A 16,797-nucleotide genomic window follows, 5' to 3' on the forward strand; every position below is an offset into this window, starting at 1 on the left:
CCTGAAGGAGAACATCAGAGTAAGAGCTCAGAGGCTCATTAACAAAATCCAGACCTTGAGTCATCTGAAGGGAGGGGAAATTACAAGCGTGGAACCACATGTATTTTTCAGCAGCACAGGAAGGCAACACATGCCCGCTTCACTGAGCCACCCGGCCCGAGAAGGAAACGAACCCAAGCCCCGTCGTTTTACCCATCTCCCCCCCACCGACACTTCCACTCCCCAGGACTACAAACCCGCCGGGGAAGCGCGCCCACCACCCGAGCCGACCCCGCCGCCGTGCAACACGAGGACAAGGGGAAGCTCGCCGCTTGCCATGTGTGCGCACTTCTCCCTCGCCCAGGAACTCGTCAGCCAGCGGGGCAGGGAGAAAGGCGAGGCCAGGGGCGGCCGCGCCGCCCACCGCCGCCGGCACAAGCCCTGCGGGGCTCTCACAAAGGAACGGGGGGGTGGACGGGGCAGCCGCGAGCGCCGAGCACACGGAGCCCGCGGCCGAACAAAAGGCTCCGGCCCCGCCGCCGCCCCCCGGGGATGGCGGGAGGGTTGGGGGGGACACGGCCGCGCGCACGCGGCCGGCACGCGGGTACACCGGGCGACAGGGGCCGGGACCCCCGGCCCGAGGGTGCCGCCACCGAGGGCTGGGGAGCTACGGCAGGGACCCCGCCGTGCCCCGGCAGGAGGGTAGCGGGACGACCCCCGGGCAGGACGCGGGGCAACGCTGCCCCGTGGCGGCCCCTTTGTGCGCCCCCCACCGCACCGCACCCCCCGTTACCGTGGTGAGCAACGGTCTCATCTGCTCGCCCGCCCGCTCCTCTTCCATCGCGGCCCCGCCGAGATCGCCCGGCAGACAGAGCGAGAGAAAAGGGCGCGGAGCGGCAGACGAACGGCGAGCTAGAACCGGACGCGGGGGCTGCGCTGCCTGACGGAGGCGGGCGGCGCCGGTGCCCTCAGGACGGGGCGGCCGCGACTGCTCCGCCGCGCCGGGGGCTGAGCCCGGACCGCCTCGGCGGCGCGCCCGCTGCCCCCGCCCCGCGCCGCCGCCCGGGCCAATGGGAGCAGCGCAGCGCGGCCGCGGCCCCGCCCCCGCCCGCCGCCGCCGGCTCTGGGACAGCGCGGGGCGCGGGGGCGGCGCGCTCGGTCCCACGCGGAGCCGCGTGGCGGGCCCGACTCCCCGCGCCGGGAGCACCGCCGGACACGGGCGATCAGCTCCCGGCGGGACCGCGAGCCCGGGAGGGCAGCGAGCTCCCAGCCTGCCGGGGACTACGGCTGCTTGATGTGCTGGATGCTTGCCTTTCTTTCCTTTTCTTTTCTTTTCTTTCCTTTCTTTTTCTTTTTTTTTGGACACACTTCGCACTTGCTGGTAACTTCTGCCAGGCTTTTACCACGCAAGCTGAAATTTTCCATGCCAGGTGTCTGCCTCGGGCTGAATTTTTTTCTTTTTTTTTTTTTCTTTTGGGAAAAAGTGACAAAAATAATTCAGTCGTTTCCAAAAATAATGTTCTTTGCCCTTACATAAATAATCCAAATAATCCAACAATCCTTTATTCAAAAGGCTGGGGTGGTGGGAGGGAGCAGTGTCGAGGTTGTACTTCTGGCTGCCCCTGTTAAGCTTTGCTCCAATTAAAGTTTTTGGAAACAGCTGTTAACACTTGGTCTGGTAGAGATAACTTATAACTTTGCCTGGTCTGCCTGCATAAAAATTACAACCTCCTTAGGCTCATTTAGTTGTGAAACACCTTGTGCTGATGAGGCTGAACATCCACATACAGCAGGTGAGCCATCACTTCATTCTTCCTGTTTTTGACTCCATGCTCACCTTGCCCTGGTGCTCCTCCTTCCACCTACTCCCACTACCCTTTAGGGGGGATTGCATACTGTGGCTCCTTTTTGCACCCTGACACTCAGCCTGGCCTGAGGAGAAAAGTGTTTGTTTGTCCATGGCTTCTGGCACAAGCTGTCACTGAAACTCTAACATAGACACAGGGAGTTTATGGGCACCTGCAGGGCAGAGAGGGCACAAAGGTCCATATAACATACAGCCAGTTCCCTGGATCACTTTCAGGATGCTTTGGGTTTAGCATTTGTTACATACAGTGTCTGAGCTCTGAATGGCTGGGAAGTGTCAGGAAGAAAACAGTAGTGGCTTCTCTGCAACAGGATCAGTCCCAGCTTGACTTCTGAAAGACACAAAAAGTCTAGAGTCACTTGATGAGAGGCACAGAGGCTTCAGGATCAGGCTGGGATCACAGGAGATGCAGTGTAAAAGTGAAGGCAGGCTGACAAATGCAGATACAGCACGGTCAAGACAAAGCAAGGCAAGGGGATCTAAGTTGGACTGGGTCTCAAACAAGCCCTCTCAAAAGCAGACAGAAGAGCTTCTGGTCTTATCAGCAGTTTTGGAAGCAGCAAATGAAAGGAATGTGTGCATCAACAAATACCGTGCTGAACTAAGAACACTATAAAAGGAGGCTGTGCAGAGCCCGCGGACAAAAATATAAACCTGGCTGTGGAGGGAAAGCAGGCCTCTGGCACTGCCCACCAGCAGGAGGCTTAGCACAGCCTCAAACCCCGGCTTGCTTTGGAGGCTGGCCACGGGAGAGCGAAAGGCTCTGGACATTTGGCTGAGCCTGGGGAGGATGAGCTGATGGATGATCAGTAACCCTCTCTATGCTTTTCAGGAAAGATGCTGGCAGAGCCAAATCGGTCTGCAAACAAAAGTAGTTCACCATTTCTCTGAACAGAAGTAAATGCCCTGGAGGGAATAGCAGGTGCACACACCGTTTGATGGCATTGGGCACAGATGCAATCCTGGCCAGAATTCCTCACCCATACAACCTGGAGGGAGGTTTTAAATGAAAGATTTGGCATGGGCCAGTACCAGGTCACTAAAACCTGCCCTTTGAGGACTGCATCATTAGTGCAAACTACACCTGCCTAGTTATACTGAGGAGATGAAGTAAGGCAAGCTGTGCAGAACTGATTGAATAGGCAGCAGTCTTAACACATTCTTCAATCAAAGATTATGACCTGGTCAGGTCTCAGATGAGTTTTAACGGATAATAAAGCACTGTGCACAACCACCAGGAATATAATAACCTTGATATAAAGGGCTTTGATACACCTGCAGTGTAACTGTGACCTACTCCGTCCTTTCCTCTTCCAGGAACAGTACTGGCAGAGTTTCAACCCAGATAAACCATTGAAAATGATCTTGTACAAAACAGCATGGGTATAATAGGGATGGATTGTAACTTCAGGTCCCACATAATTTGTGCTAATTATGTCTTGGGAGGCAGATTGCAGCAGTCCTCCATTGATATTGGGATGAACGCAACCCATCTTCACAAGCACTGAACTTCTCCATTCTCTGGGGATTCAGTCCAGAGAACAGTAAGGTCTAAAACAGGACTTCCCATAATGTGCAGTGAACTACAGTATTTAGTGAGGTTTCTCAGGGGACAGCAGATGAATGGTTAGAGTGAGAAAAATGTTTGGTCCATCAAAAAGGAGCCTAATGACATGAATGGCAGTTAGGTTTTGGCATAAAAGGATCCTCTGTGATCTCTGAGAAGGGATCTCTGACAAGATGCTCTAGCTCTTTTTTCACTACCATCAGAGAATGACCAATGGACAAATCAAGGTTCAGTAGGGTAGTAGGGCCTAGCATTCATTCACCTTACTTCCTTTGGCACTCTGCTGAGAACAACATCTCCAGGTGAACACACAATCATTTGCTGAGCTGAAAAACTCGTTTGCTCACTGCATTCCATCTGGTCACCATATGTATAACCATAGCAGAAAAGGCCAACCTAGCTTCCCCATGCCATGCTGCCTGAGTGAAAACAAAGTGATACCACTGTTCACAACAAGTTGACCAGAACTTCAAAACATTTGAAACTTACCAACCTCCCAGAAGTCATTATCAAAATAGAAGCAGGGCAGCTTTGTGCATATGAATATGAGTGCAGCTGTCACTGAGATACCAGGTGATGTATGAAAGGAGATGGGTAGAGCTTGTGTGTCACTGAAGAGGTGCCATCAGTTTATTTAATACCTGGTCCACTCAGAGTGGCCTGATGGTGCTTTTCCTCCACTCCTCTTCCTCCCTTTCGTTCCCCACCCCCTCCCCAAACACATTCTTGGACATAGATGGAAGCAGCAGAAATTGTTGGATAAGCCAGGTCTCTGATGAGGAAGTTGCCTGTCTCCTGTCTCCTTAGGGCAGTGCAATAAGAGTCAGCTTTGCACTTTATTCTCCTGCTGTTTAATTTCTTGCCAACTACCAGGTGCTTAAAAGACTCAAAGAAAGGAAGTTAGAGGCTGACAAAAGCACCTTCCACTCAGCCTGAGATCAGCATCAAATCCACTCCAGTCATCAGCTGCTCTGTCAAGTAGGACCACTGACAGGAAGTTACCATGGATTTCAAAGACAGGATGAAAAGATGATGTTTGATGGGATAACTAGCACAGCCACTACTTCTACCAAAGTAGATTCATTCTCATGGCTTTTATCTATTAATACTGGCTGTTCTTACAAGCTGGCACAATATTGCTAATGAAAACATTGTGAACTTTAATGGAGCTGAGTACCTGGTGCAGGTAATCACAAGAGGAGGTTATTTTAGCAGCAGTAGCACCCCTAAAAATGGCTAGGGAGGAAAATGACAGGAGTCATTATTCCATGGTCCTTATTACCTTTTCTTTCAAGACATAATTTCCGAGGCTAAGACAGAGTTTCATACTGAGGAGCCATCAATACAAAAATAAAAGGAGGAGCTGAGTGGAGAAGAAGGGACTTACTCCCTCTTTCTCATTAGAGCTGGCAGAAACAAACAAAATTAAAGAAATAGCGTGAGGGGGAGAGGGTAGCAGTATGCAAACAACCAGTTCCTATAGCTACACTAGAACAAAGAACATTCACATAGGAGGAACAAAAGTCAAACAAAAGAAGTAAGGGCAAAAAGACACAAATACTATGCAAACAATCACACGTACAGGAGACAGGCAAGAGAAACACCTGGGTAGATTGAGAAGACTGGCTCCAAGCAAAGAAGTGGTGTAAACCTGAGGAGAAAGTAAACCTTATTTCTCGAGGATCAGAAAGGTAAGTATGAGATGTTAAACAGGGAAAGAAGGGGTGAGGAAACAAACACACAAACTAGAGCTACAAAAGGAGAAAGAGGCATTCTGACCTAATGTTCTTAAAGAAGAGGGTCTAGGGGAGGAAAATTCTCTGCTAGGAGGAGTATAGGAGAAAACTGAAGAGTCTCAGGACCCCTGCCAATGTGATTTCTATATGACATTTTAAAAATTAAACCTTTTCTTATGTACTCAACTAAATGTTGCATTCTTTACACTGAAGAATGGTTCAGACTGAAAAAAAAGCCAAAGACATTTGCAAAGGTAGCCAGATGATGTTGCATTTTGAGGACAAGTGTCATACAATACTTAGCACATAAAAAAATTACTAGTTGAGGTATCTAAAATTAGATACTGAAGATCAGTTGAAATTTGACATTGTTTGCCTAGCCAGCTGCAAAAAGATAAATCCCCATTCCCATGCTTGTGAAAGCTCTCAAGAAAGTGCTTGTAAAAGAAACAGATATATAAACTTGAATGTTAGTAAAAAAGCAAAAAAGAAAAACAGTAACCTTACTCCAGTGCAGTGAATAATAAATGAATATGTCGTAAGTCTGCAGAATTAAAATGAAACACTTAGAAGTTGTTAATTAAGTAAATGCTCTCATCTTTTCTGTGATGGATGCAGTAGGAGTGGGGAAAAAAAAGTAAAACCTGAAGCAACTGTGTGAATGAAAACCATCTCACAAGGCACACGAACAACAGGGTCAAATCAAAACTAAGAACAACCTGCACATTCTAGCAGATCCTTAAGTAATATTTACAAACGTTGAATGCTCATCACTGCAGTTTGTAGGTGTAATATAAAATGCAAAATTGTGACTAAATATTTATGGTAAATTCATATGGTCCAAGGATCAAAGTTATTCTTGTTTCTTTCCAGGAGATTTAGTGTACTTTGTGGTTTTTAAATGCTTATGAAGAAATAATCAAAGGCCTGATGAGTTCATAATCTAAAGCTAAGAAAAGCAGATTTGAGGACAAGTGCAGCATGTTTGAGGTATACCAAAATTACCAAATTCCAAAGTTGAAGAGTAATCAATCTCCTAAAACTATCTCTTCTGTGATTGTATTCAAAAGAGATTCCAGTATAAACAAAACGATGATGTCACCATCATTACAGCCACTAGCTTCAACAAGTACAGGTTCAGATGAGTAAAGTAGATTTGAAAGGTATATAGCAAGTCAAGACAGGCTACTTAATGAATAAAATCACTTCCACTTCATTTTCTCTCCTCAATCCTCCTTTTAAAAGATCAATTGTCCTATTGTTTCTTTTTTTCTTCCACACAAAGAGAAAGAATACACATTTTAAGTCAGATGTGTGTTTGAGCTGTTACATAGTTCAAAAAGAAATTTTAGTCTGGGGAAATTTATTTCACCTGTCTTTAAAAAACAAGAAAAGAAAAATCTGTTGCTTGATAATTTCCTGGTACAGACCTCTGACAGAAGGAAAATATTTATTAACTTCAGTGTATAGAACTGGCCATTTTAGAAGGGATGGTCAGATAGTATGAAAGGTCTCTACACTACCAAGTGTCTTGACCGTGTGTCCCTCTATAGCTATTTATCCTTCCTTAGTACTGTCCTTAATCATACATGATACCTACCTTGTCCAACTAAACAAACACAAATTACGAATTTGACCACCAACAGTAGCAGTAGCAGATTCAAAGAAATTTTCAGTTGAATTTCCATGCAAGTCACAATTATATGCAGCTGATTTTTAACACCAATTTATATTTCTTATCCCATCCAGCTTGTGTGCAATACCTAAAATGTACGCTTGTGTAGAAAAGCAGTGAAATCCATCCTCAGACTTGACCATATATTTAATGCTCACTGCATTTCAGTGCTAAACTTAGCATCACCATGGCCAGCTTAGGTGAAGGAGACACCTTGCTGACATTCTACCTTCACATGATTTAGTCCTATGGTAGCCATGATATTTACTTTTTCCCAGGGACAAAGAAAGGAATAGTTGTTTAACATAAAAGACAACATTGGCACAATTTAGTCTGGAAAAGGTTTCTAGGTATCAGAAGAATGAAATCTAGGCAACCCTTTTAGGACAGGTTTAGGGCAACCTTGAGAAAGCTAGAAACTACTTAGTTTAAGATAGACCTTGAAGTAATAATAAAGGACTTCAGCACGTAAATACCTGCAGTAGGAGAAGACTGTTCCAAGAAAAGATTCCAAGAAGTTCTTTCCAGTCATGTGGTCTTGCACATTTCACAGCTGCACTTGTTCCTTATGTTCTATACAGACTCCCAGTGTAATATTTTAACCTCACCCAAGCAGGTCTTAACATCACCAAAACAATCAGTACCCTTTATTATAGCCCTACTTAGCCTAAAGTCATGAGTTTAACCTTTAACCTGTTCCTCAGCCAAGGAAGAATATTAAAGATTAGTCAACTTGTGTAAAAATTTTTCACATGCACAGAAGGAAGACAGTAAATAAACACCAAAGATGTTCATATATCCAGAGCTCTAGGTAGCTGAGGTAAATTGTGCAATATGGGACACCAAATCTCTTTTTTCATAAGTCTCTCCAGATGATCATATTCTTCCCACACAATTTCTCTTCCATCACACCAGGGAGTTTAATCATACCTGTTGTGATGAAAAGCCAAGTTCTAAATGAGTTTGGACAACCTCTGGACTCAGTTCCAAAATGCCCAATACACCACATGCTAATTATCTGCATATAAAACGCCTTCAGTGTTGGCATTTCTGTTTCAAAATGACGTATACCACAAGGTCTTCACCCAGGATCTGGTGACTATAACTTTTAAAACAATTGTAACATCATCTGCATTAACGTGAATTTCCTTTTTTTTCTCCAATAATCAGTTGGGATACAGAAAGAAAGAAAGCAAAACCAAAAATAGAGACAATAAATTTCTGCAATTGCCGCCTTTCCAAATGAAGTATCTTTACGACATAAAAGTTTTCAATTTGCTGTTGTGGTCATTGTTTTCATAGCCAAAAAAGCATGCCTAACTTCAGATGCTTTTCTTCCATATTTAAGAAGTTTCAGATCTTGAGAAGCAGGATACTTAGAGACAGAAAATAGAGCCGTAACAGTCATAGTCTTATAATATTTAAATAAACAGTTATAATAAATCAAAATACAATATTATTTAATTACAGATTGGAACAGAAGTGTTTCACTGAATAGTATCAAATTTATTAACCATTTTTCTCTTACATTAAGGTCTAACCCTATATATTGCTGTTTTCTCCACAAGAGATAGAAAACCTTTAGTTTAAAAGGGGAATTAAGCAAGAAGGTACCAGTAAAACAGGAAGATAATTCTTTCACTCCTGGCCTCCTGGGAGAGAACAGATTTGAATATTGAGAAAAATGTATTTGTGGATGAAGGATACAACTGATGCAAATGAGGTTACATGTCCCGCTAGGCACAGCTTTGTGATATTTTGGGGGAGGAAGCCGTGGCCTACTTTGCTTACCCCCATCACTTAAAGAGAAATAATGCATATATCATCATCCTCACTATGTCTGGTTTTCTGGCACTCTTAGAGGACCATGGATACATAGAACATTTATTTACAACTCAAAGGCATGTCCCACATTTAGTTATGTGGTAATTAAGATGGAAGTGCTGCTAAGGAGCTGTATGTATTCCCTAATGCAAATCGGATTAGGAATTACGGAGATTATAACCTCCCATGAGGGAACTATTTCCAAATCCCTTGTGTAAATGTGACTTCTAGAAAGTTCAGATCTCCTATCTGAGACTTCTAGAGAACAATTACCATTACAACATATTACGCTAAAGAGTCTCAACCAAAAGGAAGAATTATTAATGGCAAATATAGGTGTTTATTCAGGAGAGAGAGTCATTAGAGCATAAATTCAGAGATTACTGTCCCTCAGAATATTCTTGTTAGCAAAAACAATTCATCACCAATAGATAACATGAAACAAAATAATATTTTCTAGCTCCTTGTAATCTTATTTATCCTTGTATCTTTCTCTTAATGAAGAGGTATTCACCAGATTGTATTAAGAGATAGGATGTCCACAAAAAAAGCCTAGGGAAAAAAAAAAAGAACAGATCAGAGTTGAAAATGTTCCTGAGCAATTATCAAAGTGCACTCTGAATCTTGTCATTCAGGACTCTTCCACATGTATGCTTTCAATTCTAATTACTTACTCTACTTCCAGTCTGGAAATCACCAGGGCACAAATCCCACCCATCAGACAATTTTGAGCAATGAACCTGTGAGGCTTAGAGCAAGAAGAAAACAGCCAAAAATGAGAATGACCAGCTAAGGAAAGTAAGGTACAGGATGACCTGTCTCAATTCCTGAATAGCCTGTACTCCAGTCTAGAGGATTTGCTGAGTGAGCTGGCAATGAACTTAGAAATGATGGCCCTAGGCCATCACAGCGTAAATGGAATCTGCTACCTGCACTCTCCGTGCTGTACCACCTTAGTTCTTAGAATATTTATGAAAGTACCGAATTGTAAGTAAATGCTACCCAGGACAATTGTTCTGTCAACAAACGGAACACATGTTTCTGCAGCACTCTGGTAACTGAGTAGGAGTCAGATTACATCCCATCAGCCAGCTGGGAAGCTTAGTTTTCCCTTGTGATTGCGAACCACCAAGTTGTTTTTGGCAAGATACAAATAGCTGTGGCCCTGACAGACATCTAGTCACTGAATTTCCAATTATGGAGAAGTTGCACTTAAGAGTTTCAGATCTAAAATACGGACTTCACCTTAATTCCACAGTTATTGCAAAACAATTTACCTATGAAGTTGCAGGCCAATCTGGGGGAAAAAAAAGCCATAGAAGTTCAGAAACAGTTTGCTAATGCACTTGTATTTGTCTAGAAAGGGATTAAAATGCCAATAGCTAGAGCATATGGATTTCCAATTTTATTTAAAAACAATTATTTTATCTCAAAACTGGCTTTTTTCAACTGATTGATATTATTGGGGGATGAGGTAAGAAAGCAAGTTGGAGTCATTGATACCAAAATTTAGACAGAAAAGAGTTTTTTGGATTTTCTTCCTTTGAATTTGTAACATTAAAATTTTATCCTGTCTTCCTGTCTTCAAAAACCATCTGGCTATACTGACATATTCAGCTTCCACTCAGGTGCCTTCAAAATTCCTCTGTACTGTGAGTTCATTTCTTGCATATTTTGTATTGCTAAAAGGGTTTTCTGTCCAGGTGTACAAGTAAACGGGATAGGCACCACTTTCTTTAGGCTGCTAAAGTGCTCCTTATAGTCTTCATAATGCCAGTTCTTTAGAGTGGTCTATTTTAAAGGTGCAACATAGTTGGACAATCTCAAATTCCGATCTGATAATAGAAAAGTCAAATTTCTTGTTAGGAAAAACTTTTCTTTTTGTGATCATGCAGGTCACCTAGTATAGAAGAAAGTTTCATACACAATATTTGCTCAGAAATTCATACAAAGGACTTTACAAAAATCAGATATTAGATCGTATATGAAATATATTAAAGAGGAAGTAATAACTAAATAAATTAATTTAAAATAAATAACAAGGAAAGAGAAAACTTGTGGAAGCAGATTCACTAGTGCTCTTTGAAGAGTTGCACAAAATTTCTATTCATGTTTAATTTTGATACAGGTTTTCAGATTCTTTCTACTTAAAAAAAAGAAAATGGCAAAACATAACGATAGAAGGATTTTTGGAAACAAATGTTATCACCATCTCCAGGAAGATGGAAGTTCCTATGGTACCAAAGGAAGAATGCTGCCACAAGTACAAAATATCAAAGGACAGCAGCAGTATTACATAAAACAATCTAGACTAAGCTAATTTTTAAGGAGCCAAATTTGATGATGCCTGCAAGTGATCTAAAGGCATGTATACACTTAAAATTAATATATACCCATTTTCAGGATCCCATTTACAGTGTGTAGTTCTCCTGAAGCCTATCTGTTTTATGTCAGCTTAGAAATAATTTTTTCTTCTGTATTTGTAGTTCTAATACTCTAAAAGATTTGATTTTAAAGACCTATTCTAACTGTATCTAGCAGAAAATAATCTTGGCCTGGATGTAGAAGGGGTAGAAAAAGCTAAATACTGTTGTTTCACGCTTTCCTGAACAAGACATACTCTGAGCAAGACTCTTCTTTACTAAAGGTTTGCAGCTTCTGTAAATCATCTTGACTATCCTGGCTTGACTGCATCTGTGACAAGCAGTCCATGTACAACCTAAGCAGTAGCAGTATATCATCTCAGAAGAGTGCAGGGAGAGATGGAAGGAAAGAGGCTGACCAGGCATGAGACCATTCTAAACTGAGAACCAAGTTTGGCACATTAGCGTGGAACTCTGCCGGGGCTGATCCCTCTGGTGAGAAAGTGTCCATAGGGATGTACCCCCAGATAGCTGCTGACATTTTATGACTCTCCTTTGCCTTTTATGGGAGCTGCCATTTATAGCCAAGAGATGGTTCTTATTTTATTCCTTCCCAGTTTCTGGATCTAAACCAATACTAGAAGACTACTCAACAAACCCACATGAGACTTCCCAGTTTAAAGCTGCCACCACTAGCCTGCTGAAGTTTGAAGGTAACATGCACTGTGGTTTGGCTTTCTGCCTTATTTTCCCATCAGCATTTGTATTAAGCTTTTATTTATATTGTTCTGTCACAAGTAAAAACATACAGAGACAACTCTTTTATCTTCAGCACTGTGGTGTGGTTTGATTTTGGCAGTGTCGTTTATAATCAGACCTGCTTAACTTTGAGTAAAACATTCATTTGCACCAGCAGATACAGAAATCTTGTTTACACATTCGGTTCTGACTTAGTACAACCAATAATTGTAACATGCTTTTTGATCCCTAATTGCAAGGTGCAATAAGAACATACAGTCTTGCAATCATTATACACACTTTTTTTTTCTATTTTGTAAAATTTAGTATGATAGCTGCAGAGAAATATATCCCAGAAATTTAGCACACCACAACTCTCTATTAAAAAAACTCTAGGATTTGGTTTCTCAAAGAAAATATACATAATAATGACAATGTTAGGGCTCCGAGTTTGTTAGATCACCAAATATATTTAAGTGTTACTGTTGTACTGCATTTCAGTAGGAAATTTGCTCTCCACCTTCTTCTCCATTACAATTTTATTTGAAAGAAAAACAAAACACTACTGAAAATAGTTGTTAATTCAACACTAACATAAGTTCAGCAAAGCTCTGCACAAATCTTCCAGTACAGAATATGGCTTTCTTTGTTTAAGCTTCTAAATTACATTATGTAAAAGCCTATTAGAATTTATATCATCCACCCAAAACCTATATAAACCCTAAGCTCTGCAAATTTTAATACAAACCAAAGATAGAAGATTGTAGGGGGAAATAAAATGCCAAACATAAGCTTTACAAATTGCCAAGAAAACTGTAGATAAAAATAAAGCTTGGAGTTTAATACTTGGCTGCAGGAAAGCTTACTTTGCTGAGGACTAGAGTTTAGAATAATTTCCCAAAGAACTCTGGCACTAGGAGACTGCAAGGACTTATGTTATTTAGAAAACAGCTTCTTCTACAGACAGAATGATTAGCTTTCAAGATCATATCCAGCTTTCCTTCTTCTTAGTTTTAGTTAACATAAAATCCTTTTGACACTAGCCTTTTTGGAGAAGACCCAGAGTGGGGAAAAATGGTTCCATTAAAATAGGACAGCTTTGCAACAGAGATGATAAATTCCATTATGTCTCAGAGCAGAAGCAACAGCAATCAGATATTTTTGGCTGCTCTATGTTCTCTCTGGCTAAGGAGGAAAGGATTTTTCCCTGTGAGAGGCTACACCCCAAATAACCGAGTATAGCGCTGTTCTCTCAAGATGTCTAGGCTAGAGAAAAGTTACAATTCTAGAGCTTATTGCTACTACCAAGTTTCTAGGTTTGCACATTGTTCCATGCAAGGGAGTATATACCACCATCTATTTCTGCCACTGAAATGCTCTGTTCAAGTCTAGACCCTGAGAGCAAGATTATATTAGCTCTTTGCCAAGCTCGTGGCAGTGAACAAAAATCAACTTCTAACTTGTGAGACTGCTTCCCTTGCACTTATTATTTCTGACTCAGAGTCAGAAGGCTGGTGTGTGATCCCATAGCTATGTGGTTTGATCTGCACCTGGGCTGCTGCCGTCTTGCTCTCCTCTGCATGCTACCATTTACCTCTCCTCTACTAGCACTGCTGCTTCTGCAATTGTCCCGTGCTTTCTTCTGGCAGATTCTCAGTTATCTGAATCTCTTTATAAGCATCCCCTGAGCTATCTAATTCTTCCACTTCCAATCCCCTGCACTTAATATCAGTGAAAATGCTGACATGCAGTGACAACTTGTATAAACAGAGATCAAAAATATCCCCCTTGTTTACTTACCCTGCTTATTTGCAAGACTTGTTTATGTGACAGTCTTTGAAGTACTGGCTATGTCTGTGCTATATACTGCTCAAATACAGAACAAAAATTTCAGCTGGAGATACAAGGCAATAAAAGTTCCATGTCCTACATCTAATAGAACAGTAGCTCAAGGAACATGTGATGTGTGTATCAGTACCAATACTTCCAGTGGTGACTGTTGCCATTGCTGTTACTATCACCAGTACATAGAAAAAAAATGAAATTAAATTCAATTTTTTTAAAAAGAGTTGTGAGGTAAGGAGTACTTGTGTGAATTGGGCTGCATATTGCTAAATAAGTTACCCATTATGCATGCTCCTTGTGCCTGTGCTTGTGAGGCTTAGCAGAGAGAAATAGAATTCTGTGATGAACCCCCCCAGTTGCAGCTGCCTTCAGGAGCAGCAGAGTGACCCAAGCCAGCAGGACTTACTGTAAAAGAGAGGAAGGATTGCTCTTAATCTGTCATACAGACTGAACCCCACAGACAACAGCTCTTCCACTCTGCCCTCAGATATGTGTGAGCCCTGAGCACATTGTCATCCCAGTTGTAGCAAAGTTATGTCGCTTTGGTGAAAGAGCCCTGGATATCACCTGCACACTGCTGACACAGGATGCCTCACTGCTTCACGTGCTTTTTTGAATGTAGAGATTCCTCATAAACACCAAGCTTGCAGGATACTCAGCACTACTAGAATATTTTATTTGGGCAAGAAGGTAGGGACAAATCAAAGGCCATTCCTTCTATCTTTGCTACAGTCCTCAAGCAAGCTGCCCACTATAAATCTGGGGTACCTAAAAGTACCTTTATTAACAGGCCCAAGTGTGATTCCTGGTAGCAAAGTCCAGACTGTGTTACTAAAATAAGATGGTAGAAACGAAGTACTCTTTGGACATATTCTGCCAGTAGATTGCCAGCACAGGTTCTGTATGACTGGTCCTCATGACAGTAGTCCTCCATCAACTATCCCACAGTGCCTTTATTCTTCAGGTAGTATAAACTGCAGGTAGTATAAACTCCTTCACCCAGGAACTCAGACACCATCACTCTTTTCTGAAAAGTTCATTTCCTACCCCCCTTCCCAGACAAAATCTCCATCTCAAAACTGTACTGGCTCCCTAGGAAAGGATTCTTGGATCCCTTAGGTTTCTAGTGTTTCTTGGATCCCTCTGCAAGACAGATTTGCATGGTTGCTGAAGCCTGGAAAGCAAAAGTGGGCTCTTCTAGAAACACATCAGGTAAAGGCACAGCAAGAGCCTTACTGAGAAGTGAAGAAAACATACAAACCAGGATACTGTCCTCCAGAATGGACAGGTTCTTGACAAACCTGGCAATGATGCTGCTCCAGTGTTGTCACTCATGTTGTCACTTGTCATTCGTACCTCCTAAGACCCAGAAGGAGAACATTTGGCAGTGCCCACTGAGAATGGATTTGAGGTATTATCCCTGACCATATATATATGACAGATATGCACTGAGGAGGGGGATATGAACTTCATTTACAGCAGGAATAGCTCTGTCCTAAGTCAGGTTAAATCTACACTTTGAAAGACACACAGTAAGAGCAAGGGGAGGGAGTTCAAATTACTCTGGCACACATTCTTCTCACTCAGGAAGTCTGTAATCTACATCCCCCCTCCTTTGCAATGTATGAGATGTATGCAGGTAGTCAGGGACTAAGTAATTTGACTTTTTAAGACTCACCTACTCCAGGAATGTGTCCTAAGGAAGCAGACTGAAGGAAAGGACTGAGAATTTCCACTGAGGAGCACACCAGGAGGCTAGGAGAGAACTGAAAATGGTCCTGGTGGTCCTGACTCTGGAAAGTAGCATGTGACAGCACATTGACCCTCTAACACAGCTCTTCAAGTGCCCGCACCCAAATATGTTTGTCAGTCAATGAATTTTGACAAGGTACTCATGGGATGGCATTCACACATGTTGCAAACTACAAGATTAGATTTTCCATGGACATGCAGTACAGTAAAGGTCCTACAGAACAGGACTTTGGACGCTGGTAGGATGCTGTTCACACTGCCTGTGCATTTAGTGTCCGTAGCCACTCATAATGATGGTATGTCACAAAGATCCTGAGCACAAACTTAACAGCCAAGCTGGCAAAGACTATCTACTCTAGCTTTTAGGGTCAGACCTGGCTTTAGTCACATTGGCCAAGACTAGTCACAGGCGTAAAGAAATTGAACAGTTTGCCTGGGTTCTTCTATATGAAATTAGCCTAAGCACTATAGTCTCTCTCTTTACTTTTGCTAGCAGAGATTGATCTGCACCCAGTGCTTTATATTGTACCAAAGGACATGGTTTCATACTGGCAGCCTGAGCCTGTCTCACACAAACCACTGCTGCTAGGTAGAAACCAACCTTCTGTATATTGACTGCTGTGCCTATAATGTTTGCTTCTTACATTATCTTATTGGAACAGCTTCGCAGAAACACAAGTCATTTAATAACTCCTTATCCAAGCTTCAAGCTGGGTTTTATCTTCCACTCTTCTTGCAAAGGATATTGTTTGTGACAAATAATCTGACTGATCATTGACTTCTTTCTGTTTGTTTCTCTGCCCATGAAAGCACTTATACTTAATTTATTTTCCTGTATGTAGTCAGACAAGTTTAACTATTTTCTAACTTGGCCACTAGATATGTTTGTACATGGATATGCATCCTATCTCATGGTTAAATACCAGTTTCATTGTTTTTAATGCAATGTATGATTTATGTGGCATCTTCACACACTAAGTGTTATACATGTTGGATGTGTTAGGTGTATATTTCAGATCTCGTAAGTGCAAGTGACCACAACAGTCTTTATAAACTCAACACTCTTGAAGAACCAGCATTAGATACACATTACACTATTCTAATGAAGGAGAAAGAGAGCAGACTTGGACTTCAAGAAACACCTTTTTTCCTGGAAATGTGTATTTGGCAGTGTGGTGATGCTCTTCTCAGCTGAAGGTGACTAAAGATGCACAATAAAAATGAAAAAAGTCTATTAATCAGAGAAAGGGGGAGAGGTTGCAAGGCAGAAAAGAGACTGATGGCTTTCCATAAAATGTTTCGATTCTTGCTTTGATTTCCTTTAGCTTTGTGTTTTGCTGTTGCCTAAGGAAAACTCTCTGATCGAATGCATCACATCTAATGTCAGATAGAGTTAATCTAATTCTTTGCGTGGAATACTGTTGGTTTACTAAAACGATGCATCAAATCCC

At 42.1% G+C, this 16,797-nt stretch overlaps 1 protein-coding gene across 7 annotated transcripts in view; it reads right to left on the reverse strand.

The window, feature by feature from the left end:
* Nucleotides 1-956, reverse strand: part of SLC4A7 (solute carrier family 4 member 7) — a 93,112-nt gene extending 92,156 nt beyond the window's left edge. For all 7 annotated transcript variants that reach the window (XM_033063979.1, XM_033063949.1, XM_033063971.1 and 4 more), the window contains exon 1: nt 773-956. In XM_033063979.1, the coding sequence (XP_032919870.1) occupies nt 773-820 (48 nt within the window). In that variant the 5' untranslated portion in view covers nt 821-956. The remainder of the gene's footprint in view (nt 1-772) is intronic.
* Nucleotides 957-16,797: the final 15,841 nt, after the last annotated feature.

The sequence above is a fragment of the Catharus ustulatus genome, chromosome 1 (genome assembly GCF_009819885.2).
Source record: "Catharus ustulatus isolate bCatUst1 chromosome 1, bCatUst1.pri.v2, whole genome shotgun sequence".
In the NCBI taxonomy this organism is placed as follows: Eukaryota; Metazoa; Chordata; class Aves; order Passeriformes; family Turdidae; genus Catharus; species Catharus ustulatus.